Below are 26413 nucleotides of genomic sequence, written 5' to 3'. Positions count from 1 at the left end.
ATTCAGATTGACAAAAAGCCCTGGCCTTTCAGTCCTAGGATTTTTCATTCCACTCACAATCATTTGAGTAGGTGCAATAATCTGCCACTTGAGAAGAGAGGCCTCCTCGAGTGCCATAAACCTATTTACTTTGTTGCTGATCATTAAAAAGAGTGTTTAATAATCAGGTCCAGATATACAGACAAAAGTCACACAGCTATTTAAAGAGCTCATTGCCACAGCCCAGCCCTGTAAGTAAATCCCTTCACCATCCCTTGTTTCTATTGTCAACATGAGCAAGCAGCTTCTCCCTGTGCAGATGTGAACGTGTCTGTGAGCCAGCACACGTAGCAGAGAGGAGCCCTCATGCTCCTGTGGGTTTAGTTAATATGTGAAGGGCTGAGGCTGAATTCTTGTAAAGCACAGAACAGCTGGGAGACATTTGGTGGCTTGACAGGAGTTTAGAGTAAATTATTCAACAGCCCTTCCTCTAGGTCTGACACCTGAGCTGGCCAGGGAAGCCTTTCCAGTGTCCTCACAGTGAGGAGCTGTTGTGGATCTTGGATGTGCTGGCTGAATTGTCCAGATGTGTGGCTGAGTCCATTGGATGGATAGAGTGGGCTACATGAGCATCTTCAGATAATCAGTGTGGACAGGCATCAAACCCATCACTCCTGGATCTTACAAATGGGGAAGGCATGGAGTGATGGGGTTGGCATCATGTCCTAGGCTCCATCACCACCTAAACAAAACCCAGCCTTTGGAAACTGTTTTCCACTGGAGCCTTTAAAAGTGTGCAACCTGTGCAGCCTTGCAGCCTCTCCTCTCCTCTCCTCTCCTCTCCTCTCCTCTCCTCTCCTCTCCTCTCCTCTCCTCTCCTCTCCTCTCCTCTCCTCTCCTCTCCTCTCCTCTCCTCTCCTCTCCTCTCCTCTCCTCTCCTCTCCTCTCCTCTCCTCTCCTCTCCTCTCCTCTCCTCTCCTCTCCTCTCCTCTCCTCCTCAGACCTTCACTGAGGGAAAAACCATTCTGTAGATTTATAAAAGTACTGGGTTTCCCCTTTCCATAGTCAGCTGTCATCACTTAGCAGTACCTAAGTCTCTTTGGAAAAGTCATTCAGCCCTACTACTTCAATGTCCCAGAACATTTTAGAAAATAGACCCTTCCATTTTAATGAGTATATTGGTTAAATCATCATGACTAATGCTTTCCACAAGTGCTATCAACAGGAAATCACACTGTAACAGCCTTCCTCAATGGCTGTCTTTTATTAGAAAAAAACACAAAAAAAAAACCCCCAAAAATCCACCCATGTAATTTAAGGTTTCAGGACAATGATTTTGTAAGAAATCTGAAATAAGATTTCAGATTAAGAAAGTGGTAAGAGCAAAGAGAAAATGAACACTAGAAGTCACACTAGTGGGGATTTCACAAGCTTATTTCAAAATATCAGAAAGATAAAAGAATATGCCTGTTAGGAAATTAATTTTCTCAAATACTGGTAATTAATATGTTTCATTTAACTATTCTTTAATCTTGGAGTCTGTAGATTTGTTATCTTGGGTGCCAAGGAGAAAATATTCCACCAAAATTATTCATGAGTTCTAATTTTTCTGCTTCTGGAGATACAAGCCCATCCTCATTAAAACAAGATGAAGCCTTTCTCAGCCTGCTATGCCTGATAATTCTCTATTAAAGTCACTCTTGATTTATGCTTGGCAAGCTCCAAAATGACTTTATTTTTGCATCTGCAGAGCAGATTACTAGCAACAATTCCCAGTTAATTTCTGTCTTCATATTCAAGAGAAGAGAAGGAGAAAATAAAAAAAATTACCCACTGTCTGCCATAGCCACAAACTCAGTATTTTTAATAGCCAGAAGTTTTATTAACAATTTTCAAGATATAAAGTGGATAGCAGCATTTTAGCAGCACAATCTTCCTACTGGCAACACATATTTTCAATCTGGTGAAAAATACTGCAATTGTAGATATGTTTTAGTTTTGAAAACTGGAAGAACCAAGCTATAGTGCTGAAACCAGTGTATGTAGCCCAAACTACAAGCTAGGCAGACTTATTGCAGAACTTTTACATATTACATGAGAAACCTCATATTAACCTTTTCTTTAAAGCAGCAAAGCACCACAATATACCCCTATGCTTCCAGCTTTTACATAAGTTTTAAAATATATTCATGTGTATTGATTTTACTGTTTCAGTGCTACAAGATCTTACTCTTAAAACCTTTTTTTTCAAGTATTTTTCTCATCAGCTAGGTGAAGGCAAGGGGAAGCTATCCCTGTTCTTCCCTTCCAGTTTATGGATGGGAAATGTTCCAACAGGATGGTGACTTCTAAATTGGATTCCTTTGGCTGACAAGAGAGCTGGAGAAGTGGCTCCATAGCAGCAGAAGCCTTAGTACTTTATCAGCTTCCACTGTATTCTCCTTGGTGGGAATTTAGTCTCAAAGGAGAACTTTTTACTTCACTCAGATCTGCCCAAGCTGTGTTTTGCAGGATACAAGTTGCTGGGTAGACTACATTTAATTTCTCACAGTAGAAGACATTAAAGAAGTATTTTTAACCTACATTTCTGATACTGCCTTTCTGAGCAAATGCCAGATGTTGTTGATGGAGGGATATGATGTGATCTGGATTATCCTGTTCTCTATCTCTGACATACTCACAAGTGAAAATGATTAGTGAGGCAATTTTATTAAAACATTCTCTGCTCTACAAGGTCTGACAACGTCATCCTGTCACTGTTTACAAGTCCAGATTTGGAGTTTGACTGTTCTAAACAAGAAAACTGAAGTTAAAAACACAGTTTTATGCAGATATTTTGGGATGCATCTCCTAGGAAAGGGCTGAGCATTTGTACATAACACACATCTGCTTTCCCCTGGTTCCACCTACTGGCTGAACTATTGAGACAGCACAGGCAGAAATGCCTGTAGAGTCAATTCCAGTTCCAAGAACCACCCAAAGTATTCCCATTATCCAAAATTATTTTAGAGACACCCCAGGAGACTCATGCACATTCCCAGAGTTTCTTACACTAAACTGATGGAACACATTCCCAGGGGAACACAGCATCTGCAGCTCAATGAATAAGTAAAAAATGAAAAGACAAAATGAAATATAAACAATCCATTAAATAAAGGCACATACCTTTCCATCCCTCAGTTGTATTTCTGGGCAAGCATAGAAGATGCTTAGTTTCATTCCAGAACTGACAGAAGTTAAAAACTCATAATGCTTGTCAGAGAGATGGCAATGTAAAACAGGACCTGGCTTACATCAGTGGGCTTAAATCAGGCCCTCAGGGTAGACATTTGTTCTTGATTTTGCTCAGCTGAAACTTCTGTGCTGAATATTTCTGAATATTTGCATTATTATTATACCCAAAACAGATGGGTTAACAGAGAGCCAGTTCTTACAGGGAGATCAGCAGTAATCACAGTACCATCAGGACTTCCTTGCTGTTAAACTCTTGCAACAAATCCCTAAGTCCCCATGAATGCTCATAAATTGTCACAAGCTAATGCTAGGGACAAGTAGCATCAGGACAGAGATATAAATCTGATTCTGCAGGACATGTAATTTAATGGTCAGAGTAAAATATGATTATGCAGGGCTCAGCTTCCCCATGCATGAGGGTCTAGATACCTCATTAAAATTGATCCCAGACTTGAAATCTCCTGGACATATTATGAAATAACAGACTCTGAACGCAGAAAATATAAGACAGTTTTAAAGATGTCAGGTGCCAGCTGGATTTATTCTTGCTGTGCATGGTAGGTTGAACAGAAAAGAACCTTCTGCATGAAGGAAAACACCCAATAGCCTAAGAAAATAAAATATCCCCAGTGAGCCAACCATTACATGTCTGTGGATCCATGAATGACGAGCAATCAGCTTCCCATAACTTTATTTTGGGAAATGTATCTGTGGGAAGAATGTAGACAGATGTTTGGAATAGCCTTTTCTAACTCAGTTTAGACAATTACAGAGTAAAGATTACATACATTCATCTCTTTGCCAAAAGATTGCTTATACTGGCAAACTCAGTGCGACCTCCCCTTTTCTTCATATTTTTCTATGGAGTATTCAGAGGGAAAAAAAACCCTTCCCTGTTAGAAAGCAACCTGATGTTTTATAACTGTTGCCCCCTGTAGAAGCATTTACTAAAAATGTTTGGGCATCATTAACAAATTGACACTGCCACCACTGACTCCACAAATAGAGATATTGAGCAGCACAATTTCTGTGCTCTAAGAGCATTTTAATGTCTTGTGCTGCAATGAGCTCATCCCGTGAAAGAAGCTTGAACTGGAGTATGAAAAGTAACAGGGAACATCTGGAGAAAAGTCTCCAGATGAGAAAAGTCTCCAGAAGGTACAAGCAGACAGACTTCAGTTTTAGGAAAGGGAAAATGCATGTGGACCATCCAAGATCACAGAGTTTGAAACCATCCTAAAACTGTACAGTGCAAGATATGTCTCTACCAGCCAAAAGCTGGGTAACAAAACCAGTATCAGTTCCAGCAGCCACACAGGAGCAGGCTGCTTTGGCAGAGGTTTTACTTTACAAGTGGACATGTTCTGCTTTTGCTCATCTCCTTTTTAGTCATGGCTGTGAAATCAAAAGGAAGATCCTTTTCATCTTCTTACCCTCTTGGGGACATTCTTCTATGCTGTGCATAAAAAGTAAAGAAAAATTTTAAAGCTCTACTTATTTGTTTGGTTGTGGTGTCTTTCCCCATGGCAAGAATAGTCCAAATTTCATTAAGTTCTTCAATATTATCCTGGTTTTCATGATTTTTTAAAATAAAAATATAAATCTGCATTTTCAAATATCCTGAATTTTCTGTTTCTGTTCCAATGCAGAGAATTTTGACTTAAAACAACTTTTCATTTTTAAATTTCAATGTTATTTAAATTCTCTAATCTGAAACAATTTGCTTGACCTAATATCTGCTCTTCCCTGGAATTGCTAATTACCTGATGAAGTCATGCATCCCTATTTCCCTTAAATAGCAATTTTCTATATCAATTTTTCACAACTATTTCTCTCTAGCTCTGAATTTCTGAGTTGGTCACTTTATTTTCTAACTATCAAAGTTCCTTTCTCCTTGAAATCCATATTAAGTGCCCTCATTTTGCAGTTGTTATGTTAATAAGTTTATTTAGATGCAATATGGAAAAGAATCTGGTTCTGGTGAGATATCAGTAGAACAATTCATTTCCTGGATTACAGTCTTGAACCCTCACTTCAAACGGTCTGTCTGGGAATTGCAGTCTAGAGCATGGCAACCAAGGTGGTCAGAGACCAAAAGGAGAAGACACTGAGGGAGCTGGGCTGCTCACAGTCCACTCTTCCCAGTGATAGCAGAGGGTGAAACAATGGGCAGGAGCCACAAAATATATTTGGGGAGGTTCTGAACACAACTTCTTTACCAGCAGAGCAATGCACCACCAGGACGTCCAGGGAGGCTCTGGACTCTCCATCCTCGTGTGTTGCACTCAGAGGGCAAGGACAACCAGCATTGCTGGCAGCCTGTGCAGGCACAGCTTGCCAAATCCACGTGTGAAGATGCCCTCAAACCCAAACCACATACAGGGCATCTTCCTCAGTTCAGTTCTGCATTGTGCCACCTAAAGTCTGCTTCTGGCTCATGAATGGAATAAAAACTGATCTCTTTGTTAAATGGTGCATATAATGCAGATAAAAGAATTCTACTTTTCAGGACCATGCCAGCTCCTATCATAAGCCCAGCCAAACAAAAGCTATTTGACAGATTATTATTTTATTTGATGACAGGAAACATACCATAAATCTGGTTTTGGAGCTGGAAGGAAAAAGAAGCGGCTGCTCCTGCTACTTTAATGACCCCTTTGGAACACATGGCATGCCTGGTTTCATCCAAAAAACATAGCTGCCATTTAATACAGTGTTGTATCATTATATCAAAGCCACCTCAAGACTCTCAATGAAAGATGAGCAGTCTTTGCACTGCTACATCCTTGTGCTTAAGTAACAAAGAGATGGAGCCTACAACTTGTCTGAATAAACAGCAGCATTTCCAGATACAGGGTCCCATCACAAAAGGGTATTTTGTGCCAAGTGCAGCATATTTTGGTAACTGTGGCTCATAATCTGTTATGAGATCTGCTAGACAGAAAATGCAGATGGAAGACAGAGGTCAGCAACATCCTTAGGCCAATGGGAGTTGCCAGACTTCTGCATACTTGAGGAGGACCTGAAACTAATCCTGAGTCTGAATGCAGAACATTAGGATCCAGCTTGAAGTGGTATGAGTTATCTCACCCTTTGCCAGGGAAAATCATGGCATAAGTCTCTTGCAGCATCTGAAGTGAGCTGGTTCTGTGTGCAAAAGGATCAGTAAAGCAGCATTTGTACATTTGAAGCAAAGGCATCCCCAGCACAGTGGATGGTGGCCTGATCTGGGTGTGGTCTGGCCATACTTCTGTGAGGAAAGCAGCTTCTCTTCACAGGATCATGGAATCCAAATATTCAACCAGATTTTAACTTGAGCCTGTGGCTCTTTCTAGAAAACCAAATCAGAAAAGCTGCGAAACACAGAGTGGGAGAGGAGTATAATCAGATTTTATCTTACACCAAGCAGGGGAAAAGAATGGCAAGAGTGCAATTCTAAGTACCAGCAATGACAAACCCCATCCATTTGATTGCTGTGTTGGGCTTGCAAGAACAAGACTTGCACCATGGTCTCCACCACAACTCAGCTCATCTTGTGATACTTTCACATCTGTATTGTGAAAAATTCAGCTGATATCTCCCACCATGAGTTCCTCTGAGAAAAAATCAGATCAAATTCCAAAGATCAAATGGAACAGTATTTAAATGGAAGAAGGGAAACATGACTTGAAGATGCATCCAGACAGCAAGAGGTCTGACTGATGTTCTGAACAAGCAGCAGGCATCTGGAAATCCCTGAAAACAGGACCATGGCAGTGCTAAGACATCTGGGAAGTGAATGAGTGTTATCATCACATTGAGGGTGCAGAGGAAAGAGAGACTCACTCAGAAGACAAACCACAAAACCTCCCTGTGAGTTAAAGTCATTGACACGGTTAAGGCAGGGTGAGGGACAAACCATGAACCTGAGGCAGCTGGAGTGCCTAGGTTGTCACAGAGAGGAAAAGAGGAACTGAACCTTTCCACAAAGAGGAAAAGTGGAACTGAACCTTTCCACAAAGAGGAAAAGGGGAACCTTCTACTTTCCCCTCCCATCACCCTCTGGGGGCATCTGATCACACTGACAGCAGCACAGAAACAGCACCATGGCCTGTGCTACTTCCAAGGGTTTTGTTTTCTGCCCTCACTGTCATGTAAGTCATGGAATCACAGAAGATTAGGGGCTAATGTGGATGTCTCAAACACCAACAGCCAAACAGCTGTGGAGGCAACCAAAGGTATTGGTAATAACACATTGTGAGAAAGAACAGGATGTGGCTGGAGCAGGGATCATAGGCAGGTAGAGACAGTACATTTCTGGGAGAAATGTCCTTGTTCTGGCTCCTGCAGATTATCACAATGCAGTACAGCACAAGGGCAGGATGAGGAACAGGCTCAGGGGGAATCAAGACCACTAAATACCCCCAAAACCCTCCAACCCATTTCCAGAAAAGTCAAGAACAGACTGTCTCTGATGCTAAATAATTTCCATAGAAAATTAGAAACTTATTTCCAGGGCAGGGAAGATTTATCAATAAAATAGTACTCCCATGAAGCCCTGGTGTGTGTGCCCCCCAGGAACGTGGGCACCCAATCAGATGGGTCACCAGCACTGGTGGTGTCTCTCTTCCCTCCCCTCTCTCCCCTTCTTTAATCCAATCCATCTCTCTCTCTCTCTTTTCTCTATCACCCTATTCTTTTACCCAAACCCCACTGCTATGTGCTTACACTAGGAGAACAGGGTCTGACTTACACCAATTTCCATGCAAAGTGAGCAATTTACCAATAAAACTTGTCAATTTTCATGGATTTTGTAATTGTCTGTCAACATGAACACCTATGAATCTTGGGTGCTTCCCTTTCTTAGAAGGGTGGGACACCATGTAAAGTCCCTTCTGCCTCTTACAAAATCCCAGACAGAATTCCCATGACATTTCTCTATACTACAGTGTGAAATGATTCACTCAGACACATATCTTCAGTTCAGGGATCTGAAGGAAAGTATAAAACAGCACACAGCACAGAGCAGATGCTGCTTTAAATCACATCCTAGAGGAACTGAAGTGGGGAATTCCCTAGGGAGACATTATCTTCCTAATCTGTTTACTTCCTAAAGCTGGTATCAAGCTTCTAGCCATATCACAGGGTACCAATGTCAAACAACTGCCTCTTAAAATCGCCCAACAGATTTAATTATGTATTTTGTCATTGTAATTTAGAATGTGTAGAAAATGTTCTCCAAAGAAAATCTGAAGTCCTTTGCAGCAGTGATGCCTAAAAGCAGGAGCAAGCAGCAAAATGCTAACACAAGCCTTCTGAGCATTTTTTCTTCTGACTTGAAAAGCAGAAATCTACAAAACAACAACACACAGATGCAAAAATAGACTTAAGGCTTTTAAATAAAACCATAAATTCAGTATAAATGTAGCTGCAAGCACTGCATGAGATCAAATGTACAGAAGACCATGGTTGGAAGGGAGTCTGAGCCCAGGCACAGCAGGTAGGCAGCAAGCCAGACACGGGGTGGTCCATAAGCTAGAGAAATGATGAATTGCTCTAAGCTCATATTAGAAGCTAAACTGAGATCAGCACAAACAACCTTGCCAATTTTATGGTGAGATCATTTAGCAGGAGCACAGTGATTAGCTGGAGGCCTGCTTTTCCCAAGCTTTGCTGAACTTATCTGCCTAAATCCCTGGAACAAGCCCAGCCTATCTGAAGAAATTTACTAGTTCAACATGTGGAGCAGAGACATTATGTGCCAAAACATGTACACAACAACCCTTACCAATGATGATATCAAAGAGCATTAGGCCTAAAGCCATGAGGATGGAAAGGAAAACTAAAAGAATCTGTAATTTGTTAACTTTTCTAGATGGTAGTTGAGACACTGAAGTAGATTGGAGTACAGGTTTTGTAAGCAGAAAGGAAGAGACTGTAAATTTCAGATACTCAATGTACTCATCCCCAGATGTACCAGATCCAGCACAACCCTGTGCTCAGTTTTTTATGATCTGTTATAAGTGACAAGCCTGCACAGGTAGTTTGTAGTCTACCAAAACAGACAAGATTGGGAAAAAGCATTGTCCTTCTTCGAAATCTAGAAAAGATCAAGTGATATTACGCATCTGCTCAGCTCAGTGTCAGTGGTGGTCAGGTGTGAAATGCTATACAGTACCTGAATTAAGAGATGTGCAAAAGGACATCAGAAGCCCACAGACTGAATGCCATCTAGAATGAAAATTACCCCCTAAATCTGGCACCAAGCTGAGATAGATGAGTTCTTCATGACAGACTTTAACCTGTCTGGGGATCATGCTGGAAATCAACATCAGCACTGCATTTCCAAGAGAGCATCTAATAAGACAAAACATGAATTGTTTTTACATATTATTAATTTTCTTAGTGCAGTCATAAATTTCATATAAGCTTCAAGCCCAACCACAAGCAAACTAACCTCCACTTTTTCTTTAAGAAAGGAAAAGAAAATCTGCTTTCAAGACAAGCCCATGAGGAGGGAAATGTTTTGGGGCACACAGGCATTTGAGGGTCAATTTATCCCCTTAAAGGTATAAATTAAACATTATTTTTTCTCTGTGAATTTAGAAACTACTCATTTCTTACAGATCCAAGAGGATATTTGACCAGATTTCCCCCAGAAAAGGCAAGAATCCAGTAGAGCAGGTTGCTCAGAGCCCCTTCCAGCCTGGCCTTGAACACTTCCAGAGACATTGTGTCCAAAACTTCTCTGGGAACTGTGTCAGTACCTTACCACCCTCACACTTTTTTCCTAGTATCTAACATAAATGTCTCCTCTTCTGATTTAAACCTCTTCCCCCTCATCCTATCGCTACCTGCCCATGTAAAAAGTCTCTGTCGCTCTTTTTTATAAGCTGCTTTTATAAGTAATGGAAGGCTACAATGACTCAATCATGAAGCTTTCTCTTTTCCAGGCTGAACAACCCAAAATCTTTCAGCTGGAGAGTCAGAGCTGGAGAGAGGAGGAGAAATGGAGGAAATCGATTTTGATTGGGATCTGGAGATGCCCATGCAGTAAGACATAGTTACAAATAAGTCTATAAAAGAGAAGTTCCTTTTCTAATGTAGACCACAAAGCCACGTGGAAATTGCACATGGATGCATCTTGTTCACTTCCCATAGTCACTGCAAAGCATAAATGACAGGCAGAACAGCATGACTAAAATATCAATGCCTTGAAAGAATATTTATGCTAATAAAAGTCAGATAATTTGCACTGACAAATTAATTTGATCTAGTCCACAAAATAAACCCCCCTGGTAGTCAAATGTATGAGTGTTTTGGCTCCAAAAATGTGCTGGAGCAAGTCACCATCTCTGTGCAGTGCTGTAGAAGATTTCAGGTTTGGTTATAAGCAGTAACCACACTTGTGAGACACTCAGTAGATCACTGGGATCTTTGGCACTGGTGAAATGTGTCAAAACCCACCCAAAACTCTCCTCAGCTTCTCTGACAAGGAGCTGCATTCACAGCTGCTGGGTGCAAACCCTGGGCCCCTCTCTGCTACATGCAGAGGGGATCATTGCATTGACCTCACAGGAGTCTGGACAACTCTACATAAAATGCCTGATTTTAATGCAGCCAAAGGTAGAGAACATAAACTCTACATTGGAAGAGTAGAGCATGACTTTGCTGTTTGAATTCAGCTTGAACCTCTCTGTGTCTGCAGAACAGGAGGGGTAACAATTCTTTTGCTACAAGGAACAAACTCTGAAAACTGTGAGCTGCCCAGACCACAGAGGGACATGCAGCTGCCAGGGAGAAGGGAATGAATGCAGGTGAGGGATGAGTTCCCTATGAAGATATCAGTATGGACAGGGAGAGGTGGGAAACCCAGAGCTGCTACAAGGGCTATAACCTCAGGGTTTTGCTGGTGCTGCACCTGGGAAGAACAAATTTCTACCCACTCACCCACAGAAATATCCTTATTCAGCTTTTAGCATATGATTTTGTCTGAATATGACTTTCAGATGTGTCTGGAAGAGCTCAGATATGGTGGAACACCGCAGTTGAGCACCTTCAAGAAACCTGCTTTAGAAAAAAAGGGTTTCTGCATTTTCTTCACTTAAGAGGAACAATGATGTGGCAGCCAGCACGCTCCTCAGGCTGGATGTGCCTGTAGCTCCAGCAGCAGAGAGGTTTCACTCAGGATGGCAGAGTCAATGCAACCAGGTCCTCACCAATGGGTTTGATATCACAAATGCCATCAATTAAATAGGGTGTGATACCCCCAATGCCATCTATTAAATAGTGTGCAGACCCAGAAGGAAAACAGACACAGGTGAAGATTTTGTTCTGGTATGAGGGGCTGAAACACCCCTGGAATGTAATTTATCCCAAGCTGAGGTCTATTAGACACTTTCTCATCTCATGCACTAAAAATTCTCTTTACAGAATTCTGTACATTGGTTTTCTGCTGGTGCTCTTGCCAGGGAATTTAATGATTTCAATTACTGTGGATTAAACTTAGAAGTTTCAATTATTTCCCCTCCACAAAAACAACATGACAAAATGGGGATTGTGAAGGACAGAAGTGTTTTCACCAACAGCAGGAGGAAATCCTGCTCCTTTTGAATGAACTATTGAGCTACAGCAGGATGTATAATGTGTGAGGATGTGCTAAAAGGAGGGGAAAAAAAGTATGCTCTGGACAGAGAAGTTAGAAATGTCCTTTAAGGAGAGAAACTGGTGATGCTGAAGCAACACAACTGCAAGATCTGAAGGGTTAAACTCTGTGTTTACAGAGCCATCCAGTAGGAAACACAGCTGTATCAACAGGAAGTGGAATCTGGAGTCAGAACTGCATTTTTAAACTTGTCCTTTTCTTTCTCAAACCTACCAAGGAGATTAACAGTGGGGATTTAACACAAAAAAGAAAGACCACAAGCGTGCACACTCTGTAGCAACAAAGGACAGAGAGAGGCGAGGGCAGATCCAGTGTGCTGGCACAGCACTTATCAGCAGTAGCATCCTCTTCCCAGCCCACCATGAAGACATAAAGCCTATGCAAGGCTCAAGGAAGTCTCACATGATGGGAATTTACTGACATGGGGATGACTGACAGGCCCTTGGGTCCAGCTCAGCCAGAACCAGACAAAGTTGTGTGGACCAGACCTCCATAGCTCTCCATCTCAGCATACAGCCCCACATCTTGCCTGGCCTCTGCATCTTTTCCCCTCCCTCCCCTACTCTCTGTGGTTGAATACCCTTAAGAAGTTATAATTTCAGTTTTGTGTTTCTCAATTCCTTCAGCCAAGCTTCCAGCCCCAGAGGAGTGTCCAACTCTCATTGTTTTCAATATAAACCTCAGACACAAAGTAGAGAAAAATAAAGAGATGTTAGAATATTGGTGTGGATCGGGTTCCTGACCCTACCCAGAGCTCCCATTAGCTTTCCAAGTAAACAATGCAATTCAGCATTTTAACTGTAATACAAAAGGACTTTTCTTCCTCCACCCCCCATTTCTGATACAGTTCATCACAACTCTGCAAAAGTGGCAGGAAGTGCATTAGCATTTTACCAGAAGGTGAGTAAAAAACCTGCAAATTTTGTTACAGGACACTTGGAGTGTCCTTCCTACTCAGTCTCTTTTATTAGAAAAAACAAACCACAGACACACATGCAAGCCATCCTGCTACAGAGACTGATGCAAAATGAGAAGGAACAACATTTTATTTTTCCAAATACACTCATTTTGCAAGCAGAGAACTAATGATTTCAAGTCTGCTACAAACTGCATGGTGGCTGGGGGGAGTTTAAGGCTGATCTTTAGGGACCAGAGTCTCACTCCCCATGTTCACAGAGCCCACAGCCATTAAAGCCCCAGGTCAGAAGAGAAAACAGATACTGCCTGCTTGGTAGTGGCTGTGGAGAGAGGATGCCTGGGCTTCACAGTCACTCTGCACATTTTTACCTTATTTTCAATCATTACGAGAGATTTAGATCCATGTCCTGTTTCTTTGGGGGTTTTATTTCAGGTAATTACCCAGCTCAGGGGAAATGGTGATGTATCATTTCATGCCATAGATTTTAATAGCATCAAATAACCGACATAGATTGACCCCAAAAAAACTCCCAAAACCAACCAAACAAGCAAACAAAAAACCCTCCCCAAAAACAAACAAAACCCCCAAAAACAAACAAACAAAAACCCAAATATTGTCTTACACTTTAATAGCAGCAAAAGGAAATAAGATGATCACAAAATATTATGAGATTTAAAAAATACCCAGAAGAACCAGGAGTTTCCACAGGCAGAGACTGAAAATCCAGGGCAACTGCCAGGAGGCAGCAGGTATGCTCATAACATTAAGATCATTCAGAATGTCTGCTATTCAAATATCTCAGAAAGATTTATTCAATGTTCGTGAGAAGGGAATAAAAGAATGGTTTTGTTCCAAAACAGTATTTCCTCAGCACTGAACCGGGGTTCATGAGGAAGTTCCCATCAACAGATGTTCTGAGATGGTCTCTGCATCTCAGGTTTAAGGGAAATCTCTTTTTAATAGTTTGGCTACTTGATAACATTCTTTAAAAAAAACCCTTGAATTCAGATTCAAAATTTTCACCTTGATGTTCTCTCAGATTTGTAAAGTTTCCTTACTTTGTCATGGGCAATTTCACCACATCTGGTCTGTGTTGGTCTGGATTTCCAGAGCTCACATTTAAAATTCAACAGACCTGGCACAGGAAAGTTCCTTCTCTTGGCTGCTAGCTCATGGCTGGGAAAAGAATTCTTTCCCTTTCTGAAAATCAGCAGCACTTGGCTGAGAATGTTTGGCATGCAAGGCTTGGATAAAGCTGGTTATAAAGGTGGATATAAAGGTGGTCAGCTCCCAGGGCCACAGTGCATTGTGACAGCTTTGAATCAGGTGTTTGCTCCCATCCTGGAGCCCACGTCAAGGGGAGCCCATTGGGTATTGAGTTTGCAGGAATGCCCCAACAAAGGCAGGAATGAGGCATCTGAGCCCATGTTCTCAGAAGGCTAATTTATTACTTTATGATACTATATTATATTAAAGAATACTATACAATACCAAAGAATACAGAAAGGATACTTCCTGAATGCTAAAAGAATAATAATGAAAACTTGTGACTCTCTTCAGAGTCCCGACACAGCTTGGCCCCAGTTGGCCAATGAGTCAAAACAACTCACACCAGAATCCAATGAAACAATCACCTTTGGGTAAAGAATCTCCAAAAACACATTCCAGACCAGCACAACACAGGAGAAGCAAATGAGATACAAATTGTTTTCCTTTTCTCTGAGGCCTCTCAGCTTCCCAGGAAAAAAGCCCTGGGCGAAGGAATTTTTTCAGAGAATGTGAATGCCACAGTTGGGGCTGTGGGTGCCCAGGCCCCGAGGTCACCACCGGGGGTTCATCTGCCTTGGCAGCCCCACACTGCAGCCCTGGGAGACAAAGAGTCCCTGCTGCTGAGAGGAGAACACCACGGGGCTCTCTCAGCCACGTTTTGGCTGCCCAGGGCAGCAGCTGAGCACAGCATCAAGGATGAGAAGCCAGCAGGGAGACAGAGCCAAAGGGAATTTGGAGAGATCACCTGGATAAGTCTCCCATGTGAGGCCTGGGAGATGGGCTGATCCAAACAGTTTTTCTAAGGGATATTTTTTTCTCTTTAGTGAGAACTGCTCTGGAGGAGCAGTCAGCAGAGTGATGGCTATGGGCAGCTTCTTGTCCCACAAAAGAGAAGGCAGTGGGGGTGATGAGTCCCTGGACAGGGAGAACAGGATGTTCCTGAAGATCTGCCCAGAAACAGCAAAAAGAGCAAATTTGTGCAGTGGGAATGAGGGGGCTTGGAAAAGTCAGAGCCAGCACTTGAGCCAGCCTGGGCTTTGCACTGCAGCCTTAAACCAGATATGCCTGAAGCTCAGATCCTCTTTTAATACACAACAGAAAGCCCCAAAAAGCAGATGTACCTTCCCTACCACCCCTAACAAAAGCTGACACATTGCAAATGTAGAAGAAGGAAAATAGAGAGAGGCCTTGACTTTTACAAGACTTTGGAGGCAAAACCATAGCTTTTGAATTAAATACAGTGGAAACTACAAGTAAGGAAAAGGGAACACTTCCTGGCACAAATTCAGTAAGAAAAAAAGAAAAGGAGTGAAATTATAAATATAGAAAAAGGATGAATTGAGCTGGAGAATTAATCTCTTGGATCCCAAGGTCAATGGAAACAGAACTTAAATTCAGAGCTTTGGTAAAAAGAGACACCAGAGAATGAACCTAAAAAACTGATGAAAGAATTAAATATAAAGGCTGGTATACTTAAAGGTATCACCTCTCCAGCTTAGAATGCACATACATCACATGCACAAGCAAGAATAGGGTGTCACATTCTTTTTCTAGGAGGGAGTACTCATGGTGGAAAGAAGTAACTTTCATGAGGGTGATATTATTAAATGATCCTGTTTTAATCTGGGGCCCCAGAGGTGAAGTGACTGTCCCACAGGCAGACAGGATATCTGTGGCAGAGCCAGAAATAGCAGTTAGATTTCTTGTTCCTACACTGCAACCATACCATGATCCCTCCTCCTACACACAGCTAATAAACTGAGTTCTTACTGGATGCAAAAAAGAAATCATTCCACTGAGCTGCCTCTCAGGTGCTGTCAGCTCAGCAAAGCCAGATTCTTAGTGTTTGGCTTTCAACCCTCACATGCACCTGATGCCTGCAAAAGGGCAGGACTCTTTCACCTCTCCAACACCTTCAAATCCCACACATCAGTGGTGATCAGCAGTTTATAGCTTGATGGATCTGTGCAGAGTGATTAAATGGGTCTCTCACACGTGATTCCCTCTTGCTTGCAGGCAGCTCTGATACTGCTGAGACTAAACCAAAACAGTGACAAAATTCCTGTCTGTGATCCAGAGACCTGCTGACACTATGAATGTCATAACACAGAACAAAACAAAGCAAAACCAAACAGAGCTTTGCTCAGGCCAGGGTATTGCTGCCACTTCCCCATCCCAAACCATGCCAGCCTGGAAAGTGGCAACACCTCAGCCCTTAAAGAGTTAACGCTGCTGCTTGCAGCCATGGAGGAGGACCCAGCTGTGTGGTCTGTCTCTGGGAGGATGAAGATGAATGGCTAATTACGTGGTTACCAGCATTTTGGTCTCCCACGGCCCCGACACGCGAGGGCAGTGTTGGTGCACAAATGGTGCTCCCAGCAGAGCCCTGCTTCTCCCAGCAGAGCATCCCCCCGGGCCGAGGCTGCTCCATGGACACCATTTGTGCCAGAAAAACCACGTTGGAGAAGGCAATGGGAAGGGGCAGGAGGTGTTAAGCCAGGATATTTATATCCTGTCAGCTCCCACTGCAGAGGCAGTTTTTCTAAGGAGGTTTCCCTTGTATTCTAGAGGGTGAACAATGAAACCATGATCAAGCCCTTTACAGTCATATAGTCACGTGGGAATGAAACAAATTCCATTATTTAATAATTGCTCTATAAAATGTTACAGTTTTAAAGGAGGATGCAGAGGTTTTAAAGGAATCTCAACTTTGCTGCTGTAGGATCCATTTACTCCTCTTATCAAATACTCCAGACTCCCAGATGATACTCTGGCAAGCATTTTAATATAGCTGGGACAGAGAGAAACAGTGAAAAATACAGCACAAACATCTCCTCAAGTGCAAGCAGACTCTCTGTATGATATTTATGGAAAAATTGACACAAACCAAAAAAATACAAAGGGAGTGGGGGGTGATGCATATATGTACTATATATATATACACACACACGTAAACCACACAAAATTAAGCATATCATCTTTAAAAAGCAGAAACATCTTATTTGAGCTTGAAACTAGTTATGTAACGCATTGTTCCACCACAAACCCGGGAGCTCACCCACACCCAGGCAGCTTTGGTGGGCAAGGAACTCACCAGCCCTCAAAAGCAGGATCACAACACCTCTGTGGGGAACCCCAGTGCACTGAGCAAAAACACCACAGGTTTTGATGCAAAATCTGGAAATATAAGTCAAGCAACCTCCCAAATTCCACCATCTATGACTCCTTTGTCAGGCTCCAGGACTGCTGAGCCTCATAGAATAAATGTCATTTTAAAAATGTGCCCTTGGGACGCCACTAGAACAGGGAAAATTAATAGCGAACAGTCTCCATAAATGAACTGCAGTGTTAAATAGCAGGGATGTCATTTTATATTTAACTGCTAGGGTCAAATGTGGAAGTAAAACTCACAAAGGAGCCAAATGAATTTGCCCTCGTTCTCTTACTTCAGTGTTTATCAGCCCACACACAGATGCTGTGGGTATGATCCAGTCCTGTAAGTCCAAGATCTTGCAGGAAATATTGCCAGCAGTACTTATCAATAAATCACCTGCTGAATGGCCAAACTAGTTAATGAAACCTGGCTATTTTCCTTATTATTGTTTTCCAGCCTTTTCCCCCTCCTCATTAAAATGTATCTGAAGAGTTTTATCATGTAATCCATTTGCAGATTCTTAGCACTGGCTGCAGTTTTTGTGGTTTGGTCCTTCCTTGCTAAACAGCTAAAATAACCCAGCTGTTAGTCTCAACCCCAGGAATTGGTAGCCTAGGGGCAGCCAGGAACATGTGCCAGCCATTCAGAGGGGAATTTAATTCTCCCCATGTGGATTTCAACGTCTCTGCCTCCTTATCAGCCCAGATACAGAGTTCCCTTTGTCACAGCTGATACAAGCTGGTGACCATAAATGTGAGCTATGGCCTCCTTGGTCATCACATACACCCAAGAATTTACTGGTGGACTTGGAAAAACCAGAAAGGAGGATTTGCAAGTCCAAAACCTCAGATACAGAGTGGCCTCACACGCCCACAGCTATGAGAATGCCAAGGACACATCAGGCATGGCAGTGATGATGGCACAGGGGTGTAGAGCACAGCCAGGAGATGCTATGGGATAGTCACGGCCCTTTCTGGGGAAGTTCCCAGTCTCTATATTATATTATATTATTATATATTATTGTATATTATATATATATTATTGTTCACCCAATGCAAGAAGTCTGGTCCCTGCATGGATAAAACAAGTCGACCAGAGTCATTGCTTTGGGTGATTAGTGCTGTGCCCAAAAGGCATCAAACTGTGTTCCAGTAAAACCATTCTCCATTTCTTACTCTATATTCTTCTTTTCAAAGGACAAGGACGTGTGTGGAGAAGAGGAAACTTCAGCAAGGGAAAAAAACCCAACCCCCTGCCCATCCTGCCATCACTTGTAACTGAAAGAGCTTCAGTAAGAAAACAACAAAAAGAAAAGCCTGATTGTAGTGTGAAAGACTGGTGGAGCATGGAAAGAATCAAAACCTTTAGGCCACTCAGAAATTAAAATGTGAGTTGCATTTACAAATCCTAGAAAAGGGAGAGTTCAGCAGTTCATGCAGCTACAAATCATTGCTACCTTCTAATGAAAATAAAATCATTATTATGAAAATATTATCATTATTTTTAATAATGATAGTCAGTGGGTCATTCAGAGCAACTTTGGTCAGAGCTGTGAAGCCTGTGTGGGCTGCACTGTTCCTGGTGGCATACAGATAATTTTCTGTCAGGTATTGTACAGAATTACAAAGTTGGTTACTACTCCTGACTTTGCTGTGTTCTTTTCCTTACACACAGATACTGCAAGGGTGCAAGGGGTAATGGTTTTAAACTGAAGGAAGGGCAATTAGGATTAGACATAAGGAAGATTTTTGGAAGGATGTTTGAACACTGGCACTTGTTGCCCAGAAAGGTGGTGGGTGCTCCATCCCTAAAAACACTGATGGTCACGTTGGAGGGCTCTGAGCAGCCTGGTTGAGTTGAAGATGCCCCTGCTCATTTCAGCAGGGTTGGACAGTTTGACCTTTAAAAATCCTATCCCACCCAAACCATTCTAAAATTCTATGACTGCACATGATATTTACATATTTCTGAATCTAATGTAAATACTAACTGAGTCAAGCCACACAGTTGCATGTTAGAGATGTAATAATAAAACCAATCCATCATATCTACTTCCAAGCCTTTCAGTGGAGATTGTTTCAATGTGTTTGGAAGGGAAAGGACAAGTTTACTTTGAGATGAGTAGGAGTTTGTTTCATGCTGGACCAAGAGATCTTGCTGCACCTTCCCACCACCAAGCATGAGATGTTTTTTCCAAGGAAATCCTGTGAATTTGCAATGCAAGCTCATAGGATAAGGTCCTTTTGCAGTGCTGGAATTGCTCTGTGACAGCAAAGGTTTAACTGTGCAGGTGTCCAGCAGCATCAGGGTCCAGGTGACTCATAACCCTCTGTGGATGAGCCTACAATTATTTCTGCAAATCCCTCTCAGGTTTCCTTTTGGGCCCATTGCTCACCATCCTGGATTTCATGAAACTTGGCCTTCCAAGTTGCTCATCTCTCATTTGCTTTATAGGTTAAGTGGAATGACAGACCCAGACTAATAAAACAGAAGAACAACGTGGGAGCTATTGAGAAAGAGAAGAGGAACTGAGATGACCACAGAGTCCTGGAATGCATTACCAACCCAAGTATTAGAAATTCATTATTTGAGCTGTGCCACAAAGTTCAGCTTAAGTGCTTTCTTCCACAGCCATTTCAGCCTAAAGGCTCTCCTTTCCTGCCCCAACCACAAGAATATTTACTTGTGGGACAGAGTCAGTGGCTGGCACCCACAGATGTAAAAATTCCCTTTTTCCCTTTTACTTTCCCACACCTTGCCCAGATGCAAGGATTACAAAGCCCAGAAGTAGACTACAAGAAAATACAAGGATTAAAAGGACTCCAGAAGCTTCACCCAGGATGCCAGAACAAACATGACATTTCCATGTGGATGCAAATAAAGAACAGAGCACCAGCAGAGGTACATCCCAAAGCTGGGAGACCACCAGGCTGTAGAAGAACCTGTGATCCTCACCCATAGCTAGGAAACTCAGAGCAGCACTGGAGAATACCTGCACAGAGCTCCTAAAGCAGCAGAATCCCTTGATCCTGTAACACATCAGTAAAAATCACATCTGTGATCTCCTGCAGCAATGGGGAGCTGAAGAGAACTCACCTCAGGGTGCAGCAAACCCTGGGTGCTACAACTCATGAAGAGGCAATGATGGGGAAATGGGATGCTGGAAGTCCAGTCCAACTTGAACACAGAAAGGAAATAAATGGGTAGCATTTCTTTGGGCCTATCAACTACCAGTCAATGTTTCTACTCAACAGAAAGGGAAAATTGTGCTTTTAAGATAAGGGCCATAAGAATGAGGATGCTTGATCTATATCATATGAAAGCAAAGGGGGAAGCAGGAGGAATAAATTTATGCAGGACACCTACCCAAGCCTCCTACTGACATACCTGAAAGACTGAGTAAAATCTCACCCTGCTTTCTGGCCCACACCTTGAGACACCGTCAGGTTCAATGTCCAAATGTATCTTCAGCTGAAGCTGTGGGTGTCCAGCTTTTGCCAGGCCACAGCTGCCAAGGTTCACATACATTTCTTTGGTTTATAAACAGCTTCAATTCCACTCATGCATGAGAGCCAGGGCTGTCCAGACAGGAATGCTCAAGACCCCTCTGGGACACTGAGACATCCAAAAGGAGAAGTTCTCAGTAAGCTGAGCCCTGGCAAAATGCTGGAGCAACTCTTAACATGCTAACCTGGGAGCCCAGAGCTTCTGAAGAACAAATGTCCCATATGGGTATAGAGGACTTGTGAAATTTTTGACCATAGCACTCGGGAAGGCAGGAGAAACTAAACATGCATGAGTCTTTGAAAGGACAGACACACAGAATCACCACATAAATCTCACACTATTGCTAAAATCCACAGCTATCACTTTTAACTCATGCTTTCTCCTGGAGAAGCCTCCCCTGAGGGCAGGACTGCTGCTTCAGGACTGCTGCAGTGTGGAATGGGGACAGGACCTGTCCCAGGGGACATAAACAGGCACAGCTGTGAGGAGGGTGAGGAAACCAATCCCTGACCACAGCCCTGTTGTGGTTGATGCTGGAAAAGATATTGTTTCACACTACCAAAGCAAATTCAGACCCTTCCAGGAGAAATTCTGAAATAAAATGCATCAGGTCCTACTTCTCTCAGCAGAAACTCTGAGTGTGTGTGTGTGTGTCTACTTGGGAAGCATCTTCATCAAAACCAGACCTGGGTGTGGATCTCTGATCCATGTGAAGAACATTCAGTGCTACCTTCAGGATGTTGCCTTAGCAATGATTTCACTCTGCAAGGGAATGTGTGAGGGGGGACTGCCAAATGAAAGATCAGCTTTGGGAAGGCCCTGTGCACAATGCAGCCATACCCATGGGAGCTGTGTCTGCCAGCTCCAAGCCTCAAGATGTTAAATTTCCATAGCTGAATCTTCAGCTGCTATAACCAGAGCAATTTAATTGCTGACTACAATTTATGGAAGTGTAGGATAAGAGCCCTTCTACAGAGAAGTGTATCCAGTCTACCTCTGGTAACCAGATGTTGTCAAGCAAGAGGGAATAGTGGGAAGGTTAGAAGGACAAGGCACAGCAATTTTGAACCTGTGCTGCCTGAGATAATCTGGGCATCATTAGCCATGGTGCAAACCAGGAGCATTCTGTCAAGAAGCACTTAACTGGTAAAGCTCAGCTCACCCTCCCTGGGGTATCATGGGATTTTTGCAGGGAAGAATAAAGGTGTCACTTTGTTTTTTCTTTGTGTCTTCGTTTTGCTTTGTTTTGGTTTTATGTTTATGTTTGGTGAAAATATGTTTTTCCTGGAAGAGCCCAAAGAAATTTTTAAATTTTTTTCCTGCTACCAAATCCAAATATTTTAAAGATTAAATTCTTGGGTTTATATCTGTAAGATAAATCTCATAAAAGAAGGAAAAATAACACATTGTGGTTCTTAACACACAGCCTGAGGCAGCCCTGAGCCTGGGTCATTATCAGTTACTATGTAGTGAAATATGTGTCCACAAATGAGATGGTGCCAAATAAAACCATTTTTGAGCATCTCTCTCCTCCTTCCCACCCATCAAAGCCAAAAGCTTTGTGTTTGTGGACCATGACTGCCATCACATCAGATAAATCAATACCTGCCTAGTAGTAGATGTGATGAAGAACAACTTGATTCTTTGCTTTATTTCTCTATTTGAGAAATCTGCAGGTTTGCATTCACCCTATTATTTTTTATTTTAGATTGTCACATCTACACACCTCCCATTCTTCCACTTCAAATGTTTTAGAAACCTCCAATGCTGTTCTTCCTACCTAAGCTCCTTTACTAATTTTCTACAAAGTGCAGAATAGTTTCTTTAATCACCACTCTGGTTTAGGACATGTTGTCCTTTCTGAATAAGTGGTCTCACACTTCTGAGTCATCAGGACTGGAGACTGAAGATGCTGGCTCTAACTCCTCAATGTGCAACACTGAAAGGAGCCAACACATCCAGTTTTAAAGTCCTTGCTGCAAAAATGACTCAGGCACTGAGGAATCTCAGCCTGGTTAGGGACTTAGGCTCCCATGGTCTCTGTCCTTATATATGTATATATATATATATATATAAAAGCCAATAAAGTATTTCAATAAATTTTTCAAAACTTATGCCTAAAATTCCAGCTATGTTCAGTTATTTTTTCTTCACAAGTCCATCACCTGTGCAGTTTTGCCCTAATAAAAACCCCTGTTGATAAAATTTCTTAAGAATTGAATAACTAGTTTCAAACATTACCAGGAGATGCAGAACCTGAGAGCTGCCTTCTGAAATGCCTTTGAGACCTGCCTGACCTTCCTATATTATCTCCTCTGCCTTTCTCCCTAGAACAATATTATATCTAACCCAGAGGGTCAATCCTCTTCTTTCCCAGTGGAACATCTTTTTCTGCCCATAGTTCTTCCTATATGTGAAGAGTGACAAGGATCCAGGGAGACCACAGGGCTTTGCACAGTGGGCACAGTGACCTGCCTGGTGCTACCACTCCATGGATGTCTCTGCAGAGTTAGAAAGATCTTTATTACTGTTGTGGTGATGCCAGCAAAGACAAAAAGCTATGGATGTTGAATTGGGGCAGTGTTGGAGCTTTACCAGGACTCATCTGTTATGACTCTCATGACTTATCTAAAATATCTCATGAGCTGGGTGGCCACGCCAGATAAATATTCACTAAGTAATTGCAATATTCCTTGTTTCTTCATACAGTGCCCTTAATCAGACCAAACTAAGAATTCTCTGCTCCCAAAAGTCCTTTCAATACTCCATAGGCTAATACTCCCTCCCAGATGCTCTGCCCACCCCTTTCACTGATCTGTGCTGTACACATTTTTCATCCCTGTTTCCCCCCTCCCTTGCATATGACAAACAGAAACCTGCTTTCCTCAGCCTACCAAGCTCCCATCACATCCCAGCTCAGGCATGGAGAGGGTCCAGAGAAAGCCAGTTCATTACTGGGGAGAAATTATCCCCACTCATTGGTTTCCAAGCACAGCTTTCCAAGTTCCACCCCCATGGGTGTGTTCAGGAGGTGACAGTGTCCCCAAATGCCCCAAGGAGCAGCTTCACCTGGTCTATTCAATGGAGAGCTTGAGCTAGAACTCTTGAGTCCCAGGAGACTTTTTAGGCTATTTTTAAACTGTTTTGAACTGTTTTTAGATACCCTTTAGACCAAACAGGCTGCTAGGAGCATCTGGATTGCACTCACTTGCCTATCTGCTCAGCAAGAGCATGTGCCTGCATGTATTGACCTAGAGATTTTCATTCCACAGCAGGTTTTTCACAAAAATCTTTGATACCAAGGGAACCCAGGACAACCCCTGCACAATTTACAAGGCTTGCACAGATCTCTTCTAGTGACAGTGTTTTGGGGGGCAGGGGGCACCTCCCTCCTTTGATTTTTTCCCTGCCGAACAAAAATCAGCTGTGGTAGAACCAGCTTCCCGCAGGAGCACAAGAGGTGCAGTTTGTTTGCCGTCGGTTTTGCGGTGTGTTTTATTTTACAGAAGCCGCCCTGTTATCAGCATCCACGCAGGACTTATCTCTGTGCCATCTGCCGTCACCCAGGTGTGCTGCTCTCCTGGTTTAGTCTCGCTGCATCTCACAAGACACGAGCCAGCCCCTGATGCACAGGGGATGCAAAATCCGGGCACAGGGATGCTCAGACACCGCTGACACGTGTCCGGCTCCGGGAACACCAACCTCGAGCTGGGGAGCCCACACGGGTCTCTGACATCCCGGGGATGGGATGACAGAGTGGAACTCATTCCCGGGGTCCCCGAGGCTCCCCGAGCCCCGAGTGCAGCGCTGGATCGGGATGGGGACAGGGATCGCTCACCGGCGCTGCTCCTCCCGCCGGACCCTCGGCTGCCCACGGCTGCTCTCAGCCCTGGCTCCCGCCCGGGAATTCCACCCGAGCTGTGGCAAGCACCGGGAAAGGCAAAGCAAAACTCGGGAAACGAGCGGCTTCCCGGGACCGCCTTTTCCTAAGAGGAGGGGGAGGAAAGCGGCTCCAAGAGGTCGGGAGGGGATCAAACCCTGCTCCCGAGGCAGCCGCGGGAGCGGCTCCACCTGCGGGAGCGGCCGGCGGCACCTCCGGGACCCGATCCCGGTCCCAGTCCCCGATCCCGGTCCCAGTCCCCATCCCCATCCCGGTCCCGTCACGGCTGCGCCCCGCGCCGGTACCGGCACCGGAGCTGCCTCGGTCCCGGCACTCCTGGGCACCCGTCGGGAACCTGCCCTTTCCCCTCCACAGCGGTCCCTGACAGCCTCAGCCGCGCTGCTGAGGGGAATCTCCTCATCCTGCTTTTGCTCCATGGCACAAATAGTAACAATACCAAGAAAAAAAAAAACAAACTCTACAGTTTTCTGTGCTGATCCACCTGGATGCTGAGAAGAGCTCAACCCTGAGACACTTCTGCATCCTTTCCTTTCCTTTCCTTTCCTTTCCTTTCCTTTCCTTTCCTTTCCTTTCCCCTCAGCTCACCTTTCCCTTCCTGCTCTCACAACTCCACAGATTTCTGCAGTTCCCTCCTTCCCACACGCAGCACCCTGGGCTCTCCCAGCCCACCCTGCATTAAACCCCAGTGTGTTTGCAAAGTCAGCTCTCCCCGGCAGTTTCCAAACTCACCTGCAAAATGCTGCTTGCTGCTAGAATCCAGGGCAAAAGCCACCTCATCCCTGGAAGCCGGGATTAAATACATTTGATTGAACCCAGATTTAGAGCCGTTTTGAACAAAAACACCACTTTGGGGAACGCAGAGCAATCCTGAACTGGCAACCCAGCCTAGGCACTCTGCCTTTTTCTCTTGGCTCTTTGGGGATTTTATTAAAGACAGACCTGACGTCACGGTGAAGGACAAGCCCTGCATTTTTCCTCTGGAGAAACTTTTCCTGCCTTCACTTCTTCATTTTTGTGTGTGGTGTTGTCCCACCTCCTGCATTTCAGAGCAGCGCCGTGAGCCAAAGGGCTCTTAAAGGGGAAGCGGCAGCGCCGGGGTCCAACACGCTGCGATTTCAGCTCAGCTCCGAGAGGCTCAGAGCTCATCCCTCACGCTGCTGAAGGCGTTCAGACTCTGGCAATGTAGCTGGTACAGCAAGGAACGTTTGATCTGGCTTTGCTGGTTACAATCAATGAGATGACACGTATACAATTATTCACAGATGTTTGATGTGTTTGATTTTTAAAAAGAGTGACTTCATCTGAAGAGCAAAAGGACATTTGTCCTGCGCACCCTGTGGGGAACAGTCTGACAACTCCTTTGGGACTCCTCTCTTTACAGAGCAACCCCAGATCACACAATCCCCTGCCATGCCTCACATCCCTTCCGTGATTTCAGTGTTTAGGAGGGTGCATCAGCCCTGGGCCCAGTTACCCTTCTATTCTGTGTCAGCAGTGGGCATGACAAATATTGTCCAGGTACATGGGAGTGCAAACCCCATCCTGAACTCAAACCTCACCCCAAACTCTCTGATCACCTGTATCCCTGCTAATGTATGCCCTTACTTTAGCTGAGAAATGTCTGATGTACTTTTCTCCTTTTACTTAGGCACAGGTATAGGCTTTCCTCCAACCATTCTGAATCTGAATTTGAAATAATTTGAAGTCTCTTTCATCCTTAAACTAAAATAGAATATTATAAGGAAAATGAGTTCCAGCAAAGGGATGGAAAACCCTGTTAAACAGCTTCACAGGTCTTAAATGTAA

General features: G+C 43.5%; 1 protein-coding gene across 2 annotated transcripts in view; it reads right to left on the bottom strand.

Moving 5' to 3' along the window:
• CCN4 (cellular communication network factor 4) overlaps positions 1–25674 on the bottom strand; it is a 34568-nt gene extending 8894 nt beyond the window's left edge. Inside the window, exon 1 of one of the 2 annotated variants that reach the window (XM_077189218.1) lies at positions 25547–25674. Coding sequence is in view for 1 of the 2 variants with exons in the window: in XM_054642499.2 (XP_054498474.1) it covers positions 25337–25384 (48 nt within the window). In the remaining variant the exon portion in view is untranslated. The other variant, XM_054642499.2, reaches the window with a different exon arrangement.
• Positions 25675–26413: the final 739 nt, after the last annotated feature.

The sequence above is a fragment of the Agelaius phoeniceus genome, chromosome 1 (assembly GCF_051311805.1).
Source record: "Agelaius phoeniceus isolate bAgePho1 chromosome 1, bAgePho1.hap1, whole genome shotgun sequence".
NCBI classification, from domain to species: domain Eukaryota; kingdom Metazoa; phylum Chordata; class Aves; order Passeriformes; family Icteridae; genus Agelaius; species Agelaius phoeniceus.
This window is presented reverse-complemented; position numbering and strand designations above follow the sequence as displayed.